The sequence below is a fragment of the Hippocampus bargibanti genome, linkage group LG02, assembly GCF_051943395.1.
Source record: "Hippocampus bargibanti isolate YZ-2025 linkage group LG02, ASM5194339v1, whole genome shotgun sequence".
NCBI lineage: Eukaryota > Metazoa > Chordata > Actinopteri > Syngnathiformes > Syngnathidae > Hippocampus > Hippocampus bargibanti.
The window spans coordinates 26561458-26578528 of NC_142735.1; the positions used below are offsets into that span (position 1 = coordinate 26561458).

The 17071-nt window shown below is 43.4% G+C and overlaps 4 protein-coding genes across 8 annotated transcripts; all 4 read left to right on the top strand.

The window, feature by feature from the left end:
- The first annotated feature begins 1206 nt into the window (after nt 1-1206).
- LOC148902214 (placenta-specific gene 8 protein-like) lies at nt 1207-6671 on the top strand. 5 transcript variants are annotated; one of them, XM_088990567.1, is made up of 5 exons: nt 1207-1291; nt 2110-2212; nt 2287-2441; nt 4820-4956; nt 5155-6671. In XM_088990567.1, exons 2-5 carry the CDS (start codon nt 2110-2112, stop codon nt 5237-5239), a joined length of 480 nt encoding a protein of 159 aa, XP_088846693.1. In that variant the 5' UTR covers nt 1207-1291; the 3' UTR covers nt 5240-6671. The 5 variants fall into 5 exon arrangements, with proteins under 5 accessions (XP_088846693.1, XP_088846691.1, XP_088846694.1 ...); XM_088990565.1 differs by having other exon boundaries at nt 1219-1291; nt 2061-2212; XM_088990566.1 differs by having other exon boundaries at nt 1233-1291; nt 2093-2212.
- Nucleotides 6672-6699: 28 nt separating this feature from the next.
- Nucleotides 6700-9379, top strand: ponzr4 (plac8 onzin related protein 4). The gene is made up of 4 exons (XM_088990562.1): nt 6700-6816; nt 7064-7181; nt 8030-8184; nt 8907-9379. Exons 2-4 carry the CDS (start codon nt 7073-7075, stop codon nt 9024-9026), a joined length of 384 nt encoding a protein of 127 aa, XP_088846688.1. The 5' UTR covers nt 6700-6816; nt 7064-7072; the 3' UTR covers nt 9027-9379.
- A 1754-nt stretch (nt 9380-11133) lies between these two features.
- ugt5g1 (UDP glucuronosyltransferase 5 family, polypeptide G1) lies at nt 11134-15078 on the top strand. The gene is given in 3 exon segments (XM_088990551.1): nt 11134-11951; nt 12915-13888; nt 13891-15078. Coding segments are annotated over 2 exon segments (1584 nt in total). The 5' UTR covers nt 11134-11951; nt 12915-12936; the 3' UTR covers nt 14523-15078.
- A 246-nt stretch (nt 15079-15324) lies between these two features.
- On the top strand, nt 15325-16585 carry LOC148902217 (G protein-coupled receptor 4). Its single transcript, XM_088990561.1, has 2 exons — nt 15325-16084; nt 16158-16585. Exons 1-2 carry the CDS (start codon nt 15504-15506, stop codon nt 16573-16575), a joined length of 999 nt encoding a protein of 332 aa, XP_088846687.1. The 5' UTR covers nt 15325-15503; the 3' UTR covers nt 16576-16585.
- Nucleotides 16586-17071: the final 486 nt, after the last annotated feature.

A 17071-nucleotide genomic window follows, 5' to 3' on the forward strand; every position in this document is an offset into this window, starting at 1 on the left:
GACAATTCATGTGTGAAAGGTGACACATGAACAATTAACTAATTATTGCAAATGATCCCTCTTGCTTCCAGTCCACCATTACAAAAAAACTGAAAAGGTTGGGTGAGTTGAAAAAAAATTCTAAGGCAACAAATGTCATTACAATTTTAAATTGGGCAATTGAAGTCCATAGTTGTTGCTCTTTTGCTCTTTTCAGAATCGTCAATTCCCACCAAAGAAATGACAGTTGTCTATAGTGTCTATAATTTGTAAAATGGCTTCAAATGACTTATACTGAGCGTATTTTACAAAGATTCCACCGCATATAGCTATATTTTACGTTTTAAGAGTCGCGCTGAATATTCCGGAAGTCTTGTTTTTGAGTTGGTGACAAGTCCTCACGTCACGTCACTGAAGGAATGCCCCTGACCGAAAAAAGGACACATTGTAGCAGTCCTTCCATCACGTCAATGCATTTTGCTGTACTTCTTTGGTCTGAAAACGTCGTGTTGTACCAAAAAGAGGCAGAAGAGGGCGACAAAGCTCCATGTAAGGAATTTATCAGCCTGTAGAAACGCGCTGATTAATTCATCACACGGAGCTTGGTCACCATTTTCTGCCTCTTTTTTGGTGATACATTTCCCCCCAATGTTGCCTCAAAATGGCACAGAATAAATTCTTTAATCAATTGCAAACATGTATGCTTTCCTCTTCAGAACTATTTGAATCATATTCATAACTGGATGTGTAACAAGAAAGCACATTCACTGAATCTGAAGCCATTGTTTTGATTCTCCAGCAATGCAAGACGTATTGGCGTGACATCACGAACTGGGGGCGGGACTTTCTGAAAATGCTCAATTCGCAGCTCATTTTTTTGCAGATTTTGGACACTTTAAGTCATTTTTATTGGTGTTTTGCATTTGACTAAAATATACTGCGTGTTTTGGGTATTTTAGATGCTATAAAACGTTTTTCTGATGTCATGAAACAAAAAAGTGATGTCGGTTGTCCTTTAAAGTTACAGTTTTATTCTCCCTCCTCCACCCAGCATCTATGTGAGCAAAGATCACATTCTAAAGTGTGAACAATTTACTTGAACGTTTACCGATTTTTGAGGATTTTCAAGTTCCCAACACACAAACGATGAAGCGATGGAGTCAGCAAAGTCACGCGGTAACGGGTTGTGTTGACACCAAAACAGTATCGTGTTGTGTTGACATCAAAACACCACGCTTGAAGTAAGCGTGCACAAACAGTTGAAGTGGCCAAAAGAAATACTGTCCAGACTTTCAAGGATTTTGCAAGTCAGGTAAGTTTTGTGGGTTTTTTTTTCCATCCACTTGCATTTTTTAACTACATTTTTAAATGATTGATTAAAGACTCCCAAGCTAAAAATTGATGAAAGTCAACAGGGTCAGGATGGACTAACAGAAGGCACTCTTACTCGGATGTTAATAAGTCAAGACGCTAGTTAGCTTGTGCGCTAAATGGGTGCTTCGTTGAATGGCTCACTGTACATTACCAAGGAAAGTGTTGTAACGATGACATTGCGCAAATGCATGAAAAGTAGGATCAATCACATATTTTGACATCAGTAATATATCATTTAACTTCTTTAAAAATATTACTGAATCATTGACAGTAGCTGTGAAAGTCTTGGTATTGTTTAAATGTACGATACTGCCACCTGTTGGCCAAGGCTGGCACACCAGAGGGGGCAGCACAATGAATTGAATTCAATCACAGTATCCTAATGTGCAAAACTGTTTCCCCATTTAAGATTGAATAAATCGAGAGGTAGGTAGGTGGGTGGATGGATGGATAGATAGATAGATAGATAGATAGATAGATAGATAGATAGATAGATAGATAGATAGATAGATAGATAGATAGATAGATAGATAGATAGATAGATAGATAGATAGATAGATAGATAGATAGATAGATAGATAGATAGATAGATAGATAGATAGATAGATAGATAGATAGATAGATAGATAGATAGATAGATGGTTGGGTGGGTGGGTGGATGGATATTGATAGATACAATATTTTATGTGTATGTGTGTGTTTACGAGGCTGCCTGGGCATTCCCATTTATTTCGACAAGATGCTTTTTGAATTGAGATGTCTCATCACGTGATCGGGTCCCAGCCACCAAGGGGGCACATCCAGGAGGGGACGCAATGGAGCACGGGCCTGTGTGCTTGCCATCAAGACGTGGGGGACTGTAAGTGCACTGGGGGTGGGGTCGGAGGGGTCAGGTGACTTCACTTATGATGACTCAAGTGGGTGTTTGGGTAGGTTGCTTCGCCCTGTGCTGCCTCCCAGTGTTCACCTGCAAGGTGGCCAGGAAGGCGGGCGTGTGTCCCCTTTTGCCACTGCTGGACTGTCTCGGCTGCGTGCCGCCTGCTTCCCTTGCAGTGAGGGCTTCTGTGAGGGAAAAATATGGCATACAGGTACGTGCAATACAAAACGCGTTTGATATTTGGGATTGAGTCACCAATGGTGGAATGTTTATTGATTTATTTCAGAATTAAGAATAACTTGGATTTGATAGCCTGCATGTGGCTATGGGCTGTCATAGCTAGACTTGAGCGCCTTGTTGTTGGCTGTGACTATGCATTGAATATATGGAGAGTAAAGATAAGGGAAGAGCAAGAAAGTGGGAAACTTGAAAATGCAATTTTAGGCCAAAAAGAAGAAACATTGAGAAGCGACCACAGATGAGGATTTAAAAATGCATGAAAACGAATTAAACTTGGCTCACGTGTCAGAATATATTCCAGCCTTATAGGCTTTTTGGTGGATATAATTCGGAGGGGTAGGCCCGGTCGTCGAGTGGTTAGCACACCGGCTTCACAGTGCAAAGGTCGCCGGTTCGTGTCGCGGTCCAGCTTCTCTGTGTGGAGTTTGCATGTTCTCCCCGGGCCCGCATGGGTTTTCTCCGGGTCCTCCGGTTTCCTCCCACACTCCAAAAATATGCAGGGCAGGCAGATTGACCACTCCAAATTGTCCCTAGGTGTGAGTGTGAGAGTGACTGTTTTACGTCTTTCTGTGCCCTGCGATTGGCTGGCAACCAATTCAGGGTGTCCCCCGCCTCGTGACCGAAGACAGCTGAGATAGGCTCCAGCACCCCCCGCAACCCAAATGAGGAAAAAGCGGTACGGAAAATGAATGTATAATTTGGAGGTTTGGTATTTAAAAAAAATCATCCAAATAACAGTTGTTAAAAACACTCAGATTTAGAAGACATATGTTCCTTAACTTTACAGGGACTACCTCATATGGCCAAAGGAAATTAATGTTCCACACATCAGTGTCATGTTTGCAAGGTGGTGATGGTGGTTGTTGATCCCAAAAAGCAGGCAGGAGAGAGCAGCAGGTTGTATTTGAGAAATTGTATTAAAATAAAGTCAGCAGGAACCAAATCTAAAACATCAAAATCATCTGAACAGAAAAATACAAAGTATCAGAGAAAAACCAAGAGTAAAAGTCTGCCAAGATGAAACAACCCTGACAGGGTGCAGCATACACACTACACACAATGCAATGACCCGACACCGGATGATCATGCCGGGAGTCCTTTTGACTGCCACCGATTGGAACGACCAACACCTGCGCAGCTGCAGGCAGGGCCGACAGCGCTACCCGTTGGTCGCCAATCAGAACGTGGCAGTCTGCCACTGATCGGGTCGACTAGCACCTGTGCAGGTGCAGGCGGGGCCGACAGCGCCACCCGTTGGTCGCCAACCAGATCGTGACACTCAGTATGTTTGACCCAAGCTTCAGTTTGATCCAAAGGTGTATTCCAGTTAAAATGTCACCCCAATTAAATTATAATTGATATATATTTCCTGAGTATAACCAATGGGCATTAGTAGATTAATAATAACAATACATTTGTGATGACGTGACTTTTGGAAACTGGACTGGGCAAAAATTGAGAAACAAAGATCCAGGTGGGGGCGGCTGCACTGCAGAGTTGGAGCACTGCCATAAAAGAAGGTGGTTGGTTGATGTTGGCTCTTATGGAGGTGGCGTGGGCAGCGGAGCAAGCAGTCAGACTTTGCAGCGTTGAGATTAAATAAAGAGACAAGTAAATATCAATAACTAAATGAATAAACAAATAAATGAATGATTAAATGAATGAATCAATGAATGAATGAATGAATGGGTGCTGATTGCATCCGGTCTTAACTCATTCACTGCCAGACGATGTGCAAAAATGTGTCCACTCCAGTGCCAGGGTTTTTGTCATTTTCACTGAAATTGCAGGACTCACAGAATGTTGAGTTTTAGGATGACATAAAGATTCAATGCGGCATAAAAAAACCTTAGATTCTCTTATTTCATCAGACAAAAGAGCTAATTCCTGTTAAATGGTTCTGGAGTTATCTGAGCTTGAAATATGGGCAGCTGTACAAAAGGCAAATACTGTCCCATTGAGGGAGGGAAAACATCAGGTCTGAACAAATCACAGAGGTCTGAACAGCGCTTTATCGGCAGCACAAGAAAAACCAAAACCCGAACAAATTTTGGAATGGCCCACCATGTAATGCTTTTCAATTCCCGAATAAATTCGGGGATGGCAGTGAATGAGTTAAAGACGACGATTAGGGCATGTGCTCCATTGAGCACCATGAGTCGTTTCATCAACATGAAGCATCTCTTCTCCGTATCGTTTCGCTCCCCTTTTCTCATCGGTGGAGAGTTTCGCATTCAGCTACGTGGTGATTTATAATGCTGCAAGCAGGATTGTATATGGAACCGTGAGTCCTTCCATGTAAATGTTTTCACCTTTTGGTCAGATCGTCCCACTCGCGCTCTGTTCCAGGGGAGTGTGTGGGGCGACTGCCTGTATGGATGCTGCTGCTATCCGCTATCTTGGCTCCAGATCTCCAGAGAGCTGAAAAGGAGAGCTGCATCTCACGCCTCCTCCTCCTCTACATCCTCCTCCTCTTCCTCTGACAAGTATGTGACGTTGAGTACCCTGCAGGGGGCGCACTTGGTCTGAACCACTGGGCCTGGTTGTCCAGAACAAGTGTTTCCAACCCATATGAAGAAGGAAGTTCAAAATTACATTTAACTGTCTGAGTTAAAGTCAGAGATGTTCTCTCGCACACTGAACAAAGGCTCGAACACCGGAAGATTGTCTTTTACTGTTGGCAGGGGGCGCACTTTTCATGAAGCCCCTTCGTGTGCGCTTTTTCGACTGACGCCCAACCTTGCAGCCCTCCTCCAAGGTATTTATTGAAAGTACATGCAAATTTAAGTGATACGTTTGTAAAACACAGCTTTCTTGATATGAATACTACACCCCTGGATGCCCCATGGTACAAGCACCAGCAACCATAAACCAAGAGAACGTAGACATTTTAATGTGTTGTCTTTCCATGAACTGATCGATTTGTAACCTGGCGAATGAGTTCTTCCTGTGCAGGAATTTACCAAGTCCTAAATTCGGCCCAAGGCTAGATTTGTTACCCGAGGATGACAGTTTAACAGGCTGTGTCTGTTCACCTCAGATTGACCCCAGATTCTCTATGCTTCCATTGTAGGTCTTGTGTTCGAGCAACAAAGCATACATAGCATGAAACTTTTAAATGTGATCACTTCTATTCTCTATCAGTTAATCAGAGGTTTGACACTTAACAATATGATGATAATAGTAATGTGTTTTTGTGTCTAGCTTTTTGAGTCGAGACTTGATTTTTGTTTTTGTATTCTGATGTATACAAGGCGACCAGTTTTGCTCAGTTATTGGAATGACTGAATAAAATCAGATCCAGTATTGAGCCCTGTGGTACTCCAGCAAACTGAGTGAGGCATCAACACAAAAAAAATGACATATCTATTGAAACTACTGTTTTCTGACTGGCTGGTTGCATGGGATTCAGCAGACACGAAAAAATGTTCACATAGATTGCAAACGTCCCGCGCTACCATTGAGTTTGTTGTCTAACATTGATAATCTGAAAATATCCAATTCTTTTTTCTTTATGTATGAAATAAACATTTCTGTTTCAATGCTCAATGGAACGCAAATTAATCAAAAGTAAAATTGCAGTGAAATGTTACTTTTTTGTGTGTATTGTTAAACCCAAAGTAAATTAACTCAATCACTGCCATACCTGAATTTATTCAGGAATTGAAAAGCATGACGTGGAGCGCCATTCCTGATTTCATTCGCGTTTTGTCTTTTCTTGCAGGGGAAGGGGGGGGCAGAGGGGTTGTTTCAAGCTTCGGTCAGATCTGTGGCAATGTTTTTCCCTCCCAGTGGAGGGGGCAGCCATTTACCTTTTTCCACCCCCACTTTCAATGCAGGTACCTCTACAACCAAGTAAGCTCGAAATAAACGTTTTTTTTTTCTGATGAAAGAAGAGAATCTAAGGTGTTTTACGCTGCATTGAATGTTTATGCAGTCCTATGAATCAATATTCTGTGGGTCCTGCAATTTGAGTGAAAATGACAAAAACCCTGGCACTGGAGGGGACACATTTTTGCACATTGTCTGGCAGTGAACAAGTTAAATACAGAGTTAAGAAAAAAAATAAATGATGCAAACAACCAAAAAGTGGTAGTCCGTTCGATTTGTGTGCACGTGCACACAGAGGAATCGCACTGAACTTCCTCGTGGCACTTTTCAAAATCTTTTGCATCACGGTGATCTAATCTGGAGAATCGGTACGTCAAATTTCGGTGTCGCACGCCATTGGACCGGCCCGACCAGTTACCGCGACATGGCCGTACGTCTATAAAATAAGAACCGCCCGGAGGCTCCTACGGCAGTCGCTTTCCCTCCTCACCGGACTGTATCCGCCTTTCACTCATGTAAGTTGTCCTACTTTTCTCGAAGGATGTCTTTGAATATTTGCATATAAAGTCTTGAATCCCGTTTTGGCCTTTGATGAATGTCAAGTTGAATGAAAGGGTTCAGGGTGAGACTCGAACCCGAGTGCTGTTGTGAAATCCATAGACGTCCATAATCATGGAACCGTTTTATGATGGTGAAGTTTGTTTGGCCTTCTTTTGCTCTTATATGACTCCCCCACACCCCCCGCCCTCCCAACCCCACCAGACTGCAGCCATGTCTCACCAGTTGAATCAACCCAAGCCCTTCACCATGACCACCATGACCAGTCTGAACAACCAGTGGACCTCGGATATCTGCGACTGTTTTGATGACCTGCCCCAATGTGAGCGCCGAAATTCCACGTCTGCGTGTCGATGATGGCTTGATGTGATTGAATGTCAGAGAGACGCTATCAGAAGGCTTCATATTGGAGGAGAAGCGTCGCAAAGAGGGTTAAGGCACGATTAGCTCAGCTGCCCTCGATGCACCGTGTGATAAAAAGGCAATCCGGTGACGTGCGCACTTGACAGGAGGCGCAACACGTAGGATGCGAAGGAACTACTGTATGACATGGATTTTTTTTTACATTGAGTTAGCAGGCTCAAGTGCTGAATGGGAAAAATAGTGCATGTGTGTGAAATGATGTGGATTTTTTTTTTGGTATCACGGCAAATTGAATGAATGGCTTTTATTTTGAAAAATGTACTTGGGAGAAGCTGGGGAGTCGAACAGTTTGACTTGGTCAAAAAATGTAGCAATTATAAATAAATAATGAACAAATGAATGAATAAATAAAAAAACATGAATAAACCAAAAAAATCAAGACATAAACATATCATTTCTACTTTTATTTTGGAATACAGACAAAAAAAATGACAGTATATCATAACAACAAAAGTTGAAATGGTTAGAATTGGCCCAAAAAGGTTGGAAATGTACCAAATACATGAATAAATAAATGTAAATGTTTAGATTTTATTATGAAAATTACATTTTTAGGGGCAAAAAAAACCCATTACATTCTAACAAGGCAAACCGTTTAATGTTCAAACAATGTAAATCAGTTTAAAAAAAGAATCAATTAAAAAACCAAGGAGACGAACAATCCAGAGGAAAAAAAGTTGTGCCGTTGTGATTAAGCGCACCCATCTAGTTAAAATTTTTATTTCATTTTATTTAATGTCTCTCCAGGTTGTTTTGCCTTCTGGTGCCTTCCGTGCTTCACGTGTAAAGTGTCGCACGACGCCGGCGAGTGCCTTTGTTTGCCGCTTCTAGACGCCTTTGGGGTCATCCCACCCATGACGGTTGCACTCAGGGTCTCCGTACGTGAGCGCTATGCCATAAAGGTACGCACCAAACTACAGTTGGATACTTATGAATGCATACAGCAGATTAAAACAAAAAACATGTACACCCCCCGTTCAAATCCCAGGATTTACAAAGACAAAATTCTTGAAAGAAAAACGGCATCCTTGTCTGTTGACTTTTTATAAGCATGGGAGATTTTGTAAAAGCAAGGTTGAATTGTTTTAATCGCCATTCCTAAAGGTGCCGAACATTTGGCAACAATACAACATGGCTCATCGCTAAAATGTTTTGTTTTTAACTGGAATTGGATCATGAACCAAAATAAGTGGAATTATGAACAGCTCATGAACAAACGTCGCTGTGAACAGAAAAAGCCGACTGGAACATCTGAAATGTATTTGGGGTGCGCTGACTCGCAATTAACACAAGTTTGGATGGGATTGTTTAATTCTGGGGGGCCCGGTAGGTCCCGTGGTTGGTACGCCGACATCACAGTGCAGAAGTACCGGGTTCAATTTCAGCTCCGGCCTCCCAGTGTGGAGTTTGTATGTTCCCCTGCGTGGCTTTTCTCCGGGCACTCCAATTTCCACCCACAATCCAAAAACTTGATTGACAGGCTGATTGAACACTCCCAATTGATAGCTGGCACCCCTCGCGGATCGGAAAATAGATGGATGGATGCTTAATTTTGAAAACTGGCGTGTATACTTCGAAATGTCCTGCTTCCATTTAAACTGGTGTTGTTTATTTTGCCCCATAGGACACCGTTTGCCATGACTGCATCTACGGTTGCTGCTGCGGTCCCTGCACCTGGTGCCAAATATCCCGGGAAATCCAAGCCCGAAAAAATCCCATTACATTCGTCCAGATGGCGCCCTGAAAAAAAAAATATATATATATGTACATATAAAAATATAAATATATATATATATATATAGATAAACTCTGACATCTGTCAACTGTCACGTCATCACAAAGCCAAGAGTACATTCTTGGACTTTTTTAGACGGCAAAGCACGGGTATCTGATCTGATCCGAGGACGTCGCCTCTCTTGGAATGTCACCAAACGGCTGATTGAACTTTAGGATATGTCACATCACCTAGTAGAGCTAGAGACCTATGTCTCCTGGCCCCAAAAAATAAAATAATAATAATAATAATACAGTCAAGTTATTGTGAGTGAACAAAACAGAGTCAATAGAAACACTTGTTAATAAAGGCAGAAGATTCCAGTCCACTGCAATATCTCTGTTTTTTTTCCATTTTATTTTAGTATTTCAATAGCTGCAATTCATTTCGCATTAATCCAGAATAAACCATTTGCCTCAACACTTTGAATTCAAGTATGGAGTCTTTTCAAGGCAAACACGGAACTTTCCCAAGCTAAGAGTGAAGTCCCCACAAAATGACGACACCGTCAAATGCTGTGGAGAAAACAAACAAAAGCCGCTGTCATGGGAGCGCGTTGGGAACCCAATGGGCCACCATCGTGAGTTGTGAGACAATTGCAGGAAGGAAGCGTTCGAGGGCCAAAGAGCTCCTTCAGACTTTTATCCGCATTTGGCTTCCGGATGGGCCTTGAGAAGGTGCGAATAAATGTGATGATTATTGTTGTTCTCCTTCCATTCAGGCCCTTAATCACTGGAGCATATTTATGCTCTGGCACGTTTATTTTGCCTGTGTTTCGTGCGACCTTGGCATTTCCTGCGTCGCTGCCGCTCCCTTCGCACTTTCTCCTGGTCTGATTAAAAGGCCTCAAGAAACTGGATGGAATGTTCCAGAAAGTCCATTTCTTGAGGAAACATCTAGCGACAATTTATATATGTTGAATAGGCCTGAGCACACGCTTCCCACCAGTTAAAACTCCTCAGATCAACTCAAAAGAAGTTTTGGTGTCCCAGTCGGCTTTTTCCGATACTCTCCGGAAGGTGACTTTCAACCTATAGGTAAATATGAATTAACAAGGGTGGCCCAGTCCGGTCTCCCTGTGTGGGGTTTGCATGTTCTCCCTGGGCCCGCGTGGGATTCCTCTGGGTCCTCCGGTTTCCTGCTACATTCCAAAAACGTGTGGCAGGCTGATTGAACACTCCAAATTGTCCCTCGGTGTGAGTGTGAGCGCAGATGGTTGTTTGTCTCTGTGTGCCCTTCGATTTGCTGGCAACCAATTCAGGGTGTCCCCCGCCTCGTGCCCGAAGACAGCTGAGATAGGCTCCAGCACCTCCCGCTACCCGAATGAGGAATAAGCGGTACGGAAAATGGATGGATGGATAAAATAAATAGAATTGCTTGTTTGTTTGAAGTCAATCGTACAGCCTCAGCTGACTTGATGCAAATGTACAATGGGAAACTCCATAGGAATGCAGGCTAACAGTTACCATCTTCAGTACCCCGACAGTGTTGTTCAATTTTAGATTAGATTACATTAGATTATATTGGCCTTTGTCTGTCTCACAGTGGAGAAATTTACATTCCACAGCAACAAAGTGATAAACAACAGAGATCTGGAGACAAAAAGTACAGTTGAACAATATTATGTAATTTTTAATCGTCAGATTCCTGATGAATCATGTGGATCCCCGCCCTTTATTTATTTATTTGTTCATTTATGTATGTATGTATGTATGTATGTATTTATTTCTTTATGTTTTTGTTTGTTTATAAGTTTGTTAATTTATTTACTTATTCAATTATTAATGATTTATTCATTTATTGGTATCTGTATTCATGTATGTATGTATGTATGTATGTATGTATGTATGTATGTATGTATTTATTTGTGTCGGTTTATGTATTTATTTATTCGATTGTTTATTGTTTTTTTTATTTAGTTATTTGTGTATTTATAAGTTTGTTAATTTATTCACTTACTGATGAAAAGGTTTCTTCAGCCTTCATCTCTACTTCTTTGAAGGTGTCAGACATTTCGCTTCTTATCCAAGAAACTTTGTCTATGTTCTATCTATCTATATTCTTTCGCTAAGAACATAGATGGTTTGAAAGGGGAGTAAAAGAAGCAATTTTCATAAAACAACTAAATCCTTCATTAAACCGGTTTGGTGGGGTGAGGTTCAATTTGGATCGTTCATACAATAGCCTGCTTAGGCAACATAGGATTTGTAATACTGATGAGGTGATACCGGTGGAAGTGGGGAAATCAGGCCAGTCGTTAGTCAGTACAATAGGAACAATCAGTGGAGCTGCAGGGAGTAGTCCTCTGCTCCCCCCAACCTGATAGCAGGGACCTATCATAGCAGAGTCCGGTACCGGCATGTCTGGACAGTAGGGATATATATATAGGGCCTAAACTATCAGTAAGACTTTGGTTTGCCGACGAAGTTCCTTGGATAAGAAGTGAAACGTCCGACACCTTCAAAGAAGTACAGATGACGGCTGAAGAAACCTTTTCATCGATGGACCACTCCTGTACAACTGAGAGCTTACACAGACTTATTCACTTCTTCCATTATTTATGAGTTATTTATTTATGTATTTGTATTTGTTTGTGTATGCTATTATTTCAGTTTAATTATGTATTTATTTGATTGTTTATTGATTTCTTTATTTAGTTATTTGTGTACATATTTGTCTATTTATTTTTGTTTCTTTGTTTGTTTATTTATTGCATCATCTGTCCGTAATGATTCGCGCTTCCGAAATCATTTTCCGGTTTTCAAGGATCGCCGCCGCACATCACATGATCGCGACATCAAATTTGGACTCTGACCCGGCCGGCTGCTTACGCTTGGTGCAACAAGGGGATAACGGAGAGTGTCAGCACATTTGTGGGATTTGAAAACAACAAAGGTGAGCTGATGGAGGATTTGGCAACACTTATCCGCCTGTTACTATGACGGCAGTATTATTGTTATTCTTTGTGGGTTTGTTCACTTGATGATTTAAGTAAATTGCGGCATAGTTATAAAGGCAGAGAACTTTGGACGGGAAAGGTGCTGAAAGTTCCACATGCCCCATGAAACTTTGAAATGGTGTCCAGGGGAATAAAACACCTGTCGATGAATAAAGTTGATATTCCGTTTGCGAATTACCTGCTGGCTTATCAAGACATGGCGAATCCTTAGGTCCTCCGGCACCGCTCTTTGAATTATTCTTCCGGTGAGGTCCGTAACACAAGTCGAGACTGCGTTCAGCCATCTTGGTCCTAAATTATTGAATGCTCTGCCAGTGGGCACAGGTCTGCAGATGGTCTTGAGATTTTTAAAAGGATGCTGAAGGCGCATCTTTTAATTTTTTTTTAATAGATAGCAAGCATTGTAAATATTGTATTGTATTGTATTGTAGCAATGTAAATTTCTCCACTGTGAGACTAATAAAGGCAAATCCAATCCAATCCATTTACACTTATTTTAGTTGACACCTTTCTATTTATTTGTCATTTTTTCAGTTTTCATTTTTTTCTAAAGAACCACTGTTTCCACTTGGGGGGCGACTACAATGGGAGATGCAGCGGTTGTTGCTCAGCGTGTATCAGCTCCCCTTGGGTGCCTTTGTGTGTGTATATGTGTGTGTGTGTGTGTGTGTGTGTGTGTGTGTGTGTGTGTGTGTGTGTGTGTGTGTGTGTGTGTGTGTGTGTGTGTGTGTGTGGGTGTGTGTGGGTGTGTGTGAGCATAGGCAAACTTGTGGGAATATATATTTGTATATTTTACTTTGAAAATACATATTTTTTTTGAACTGCACAACACATTGAGGTACATTTTTCTATATAAAAAGTGTGCTTGTGATAAATTCGGACTTGCCTTTTCCACACAGCTGAAACGTCTAATCCGAGGAAATGTCCACGGGTATGGCGGCGGTGTTTGCCGCGTTGGGCTTCTTGTCGCTGTGGCCAGCCAAATGCGACAGCAGCAGGATCCTGGTGGTACCGGTGGACGGTAGCCATTGGATCAACATGGCGGTGATCCTGAAAGAGCTGCACTCCCGAGGACACCAACTCACGGTGCTGCACTCCCCCAATAGTTGGTATATCCCGACCAACGCCTCATTTTACACTTCAATCACTGCCACCATGTTGGAGGACGGCGACAAGAAGGAGTTTTACAACCGAGTCCTGTTGGATGTGATTAAAATCCGCCAATCCTCCGGTTTCTCGCGGACCTTCTACCAGCAGGGCTTGATGACGGACATGTTAGCAAAAGGTCATCAAATTCTTGCCGAAGCGGTCACCGCCATGATCGATGACTCGGTTTTCATGAACAAGCTACGAGAGGCTAAGTTTGATCTCATGCTAACAGACCCGGCCCTGACAGTGGGGGTCCTTCTCGGAAATTATCTCAAGTTGCCAATGGTTTTCAACGTGCGGTGGATCAATTGCGGCGAGAGTCATTTTGCCATGGCCCCCTCTCCGCTTTCCTACGTCCCCGTGTCCGGAAGCGAGCTCCACGATCAGATGGATTTTCAGGGACGATTTAAGAACATGCTACATTATATTTACAGTCTGGTTGAATTCTACTTTTACATCAATCCAGCGTACGCAGATCTCTTCCAGCGGCACTTTCCTCCCAAAACAGACTTGCTCACTTTGGAACGGGCGGCGGACATCTGGCTGGTGAGGTCGGACTTTGTCTTCGAACTGCCGCGCCCGACCATGCCGAACGTGGTCTACATTGGCGGTTTCCAATGCAAAAAGGCCCACCCCTTGCCTGCTGATCTGGATGCCTTCGTGAGGAGCTCTGGGGAGCACGGGGTGGTGGTGATGTCGTTGGGGACGTTGGTGTCAGCCCTCCCCGCGATGTCACCGAAGCTATTGCGGCGGCGTTCGCTGAGCTCCCCCAGAAGGTGATTTGGAGGATCAAGGGAGAAAAGCCGTCGTCCTTGGGTAACAACACCCTGGTGGTGGACTGGCTACCTCAGGAAGACCTCTTGGGACACCCCAAAACTCGTGCGTTTGTCGCTCACGGGGGGACGAATGGCATGTACGAGGCCATCTATCACGGTGTTCCAGTTCTGGGTTTGCCGTTGTTGTTTGACCAGTTTGACAACCTACTCCGGCTGAAGGTTCGCGGGGCTGCCCGGGTGTTGGAGGCCAACTCGCTCACCAAGGAAGGCTTCCTCGAAGCTCTCAAAGATATTCTGGAAAATCCAACTTACCGCGAGAAAATGCGGCGACTCTCTCGTCTCCATCACGATCGTCCGATGCCTCCTTTGGAGACCGCCATTTTTTGGATTGAGTATGTCACCAGGCACCAAGGAGCATCCCATCTTCGCCCGGTCGCTTACAGCCTCCCTTGGTACTCCTACTTCTGCTTGGATGTGGTCCTTATCATCACAGTTGTTGTTGTCGCCTTTTTGTGGGCTTCCGTAGCCGTTTGTAAGGTCGTCTGCTGTCGGAGATTCGCAAGAAAAATGAAATGGGAATAAAACATTTGGCTAAGAGACGTAAGCGTGTATGTTCAACAAGGCAGTTTTGTTTGTTTCTATCTGTTGTGAATGAGCACTTATCTGATTTGATATAGAATGAGTGGGAATCAAAACTCAAGAGCGCTGTTGGGAGTACAAGGGGTGACCAGGTCGAGCTGGCCTCTGTGTAGCGGGAATGTCTTGGGTCAGTTTTTTGGTCAAATTTATTTTTATTATTTTTTAAAATCAATAAATCAGTTTAGGGGTATTTTTTAAGGGAGCAAAATAAAGGGATTGGACATGAATAAGCTTTCCCTTTTTAAAAAAAATATTTCCTGTAAGCATTCTTTGCGAAGACAATGCCAATTGTGTACCCGTTCGAAACATGCTGCAGCAAGGGACGTAACCCAACGGAACTCCTGCAAAAGTCATTTGTGGGATATCGTGAGTTGTGGGATATGTACTTGAATTGCTCCTGTTGCGTGTTGTCGATGTCAATGTCATATTGTTTAGATTTTCTAAAAATTACAGACATTGTTGTTGATGAAGCCATTTTTAATAAAAATAAATACAATTAAAACGAATACACTCTGAATCGATAACGCATCACAGATTTACCGCAGTCTGTATGTTTTTGTTCCAAGCCCAAAAGGCGTTCTCCCGTTTCAGGATGTTGCCTTTAAAACCCAAGACATTGTTTTCCTGTGGAGGAAATGATCAAAGAATGGACAAAAGTCGTTCCAGACGCCGCGTTACCACCACTTGTTGTGCACAGGGTCACCTGGCAACAAGGTCTCGCGGAACTTGCGCCGTTATTTTAACAGTGATGTTCCTGTGGCCTGTGCGACGTGGGGTTTTTGTCCTTTGAGGGATTACGGATGCTCGGAAAATTGGTTGACGGGTCCTCAAAAGAGGAGTTTGGCTTTTTTTTAATGGGAAACATGCCCAAAGGGAGAGTTTGCTCTTGAATGGCAAGCATTGCATCACGTCGAGGCATCCGACATGTCCAACGACAGCTGCGGCCTCCCACTGGATACGGACACGTTGGGCCTGACTTGTATCTACGGGTTGGTCTTCACTGTGGGCCTGCCCTGCAATCTGCTGTCCCTGTGGGGGTTGTACCATCTGGGGCGTTCGAGTAACGGCGGCTGCCAGCTGGTCTACATCCTCAACCTGCTCCTGTCCGACCTCCTCCAGCTGCTCACCTTGCCCCTGTGGATCATGTACCTGCAGGACGCCCACCGCTGGGTCTACGGTCAGCTCGCCTGCGAGCTGGTGGGCTACGTGTTCTATGTCAATGTCTACGCCAGCGTCATGTTCCTGTGCCTGATAGCGCTGGACCGCTGCCTGGCCATCGTCTTCCCGCTGAGCAGCCGCAGAATCAGGACGGTCCGGGTGGCTGCCATGTCGGGGCTGGCTGTGTGGACGCTCACGTTTCTATTCTGCCTATTCGGACTCTTGCCGTCCGTTTTTGACTCGGAGAGACTGCTGTGTCTTGAGCACTACCCCGTCAGCCCCCGATATGCCCACTTCAAGATCACCACCATGGCTCTGGGTTTCCTGTTGCCGTGCGGCATACTGGGGTAAGCGACGCCGCAAATGGCTACATCCCATCGTCACGTATTGTTATTTTTTTTTTCCATCCTTCGCTTGCAGCTACACCTCAGCCCACATTTGGGTCACACTGCGAAACTCGCCGTCCCTGTCAGCCCACGAACGTCACAAGATTGTGGGCATCCTGGTAGTCATCACAGTCAATTTCATCGTTGTGTTCGGACCGTACCACCTGGTGGGAGGTTATAGATTTGTGTCCTTACTCCAAAGCGTCGAGCCCTGCACGTTGGAGCGCTCCATCTTCTTGCCCTACCGCCTCTGCTACGGGTTGACCAGCCTGAACACAATGCTCGATCCTCTTTTCTACATTTTCCTGTGCGCCGACGCACGGCTGGAGCTGCGAAGGTCGCTGCCTTGTTACGGGCGAGGCCAAAACGTTGGCAAAGTGACAAGCGGGATCAGCAGAGCTCATCCAGATGCAAGCGAGCAAAGTGGACAAAATCGTGTTTCCATTGCCTAAAAGCGTTTTCAATTAACGAGGAAAGATTCCTGAAACAAAGCCTCTGAAATTTTGACTGGCATCTTTCATTCTCTTAAAATAAAAACAAACAAATAAATGAGTTAATAAATTAATAAATCAACAAATGAATTAATGAATAATTTTAAAGGGTGAAAGTAGTAGTACTCAACACCAATACATTTAAAATAAGGAACGTAGTAGTAGTCCACACTTATTCTCTTCAAAAAAGAAAGTAGTAGTACGCTACACCCATTCTCTTGAATAAAAGGAAAGTAGTAGTAATCCACACTTTTTCTCTTCAAAAATAAGGAAAGCAGTCATACTCTACACCTATTTGCTTTATAAAAAAGGAAAGTAGTAGTAATCCACACTTATTCTCTTCAAAAGGTAAGTAGTAGTAATCCACACTTATTCTCTTCAAAAAAAGGAAAGTAGTAGTACTCTACACCCATTCTCCTTTTAAAAGGAAAATAGTAGTACTCTACACCCATTCTCT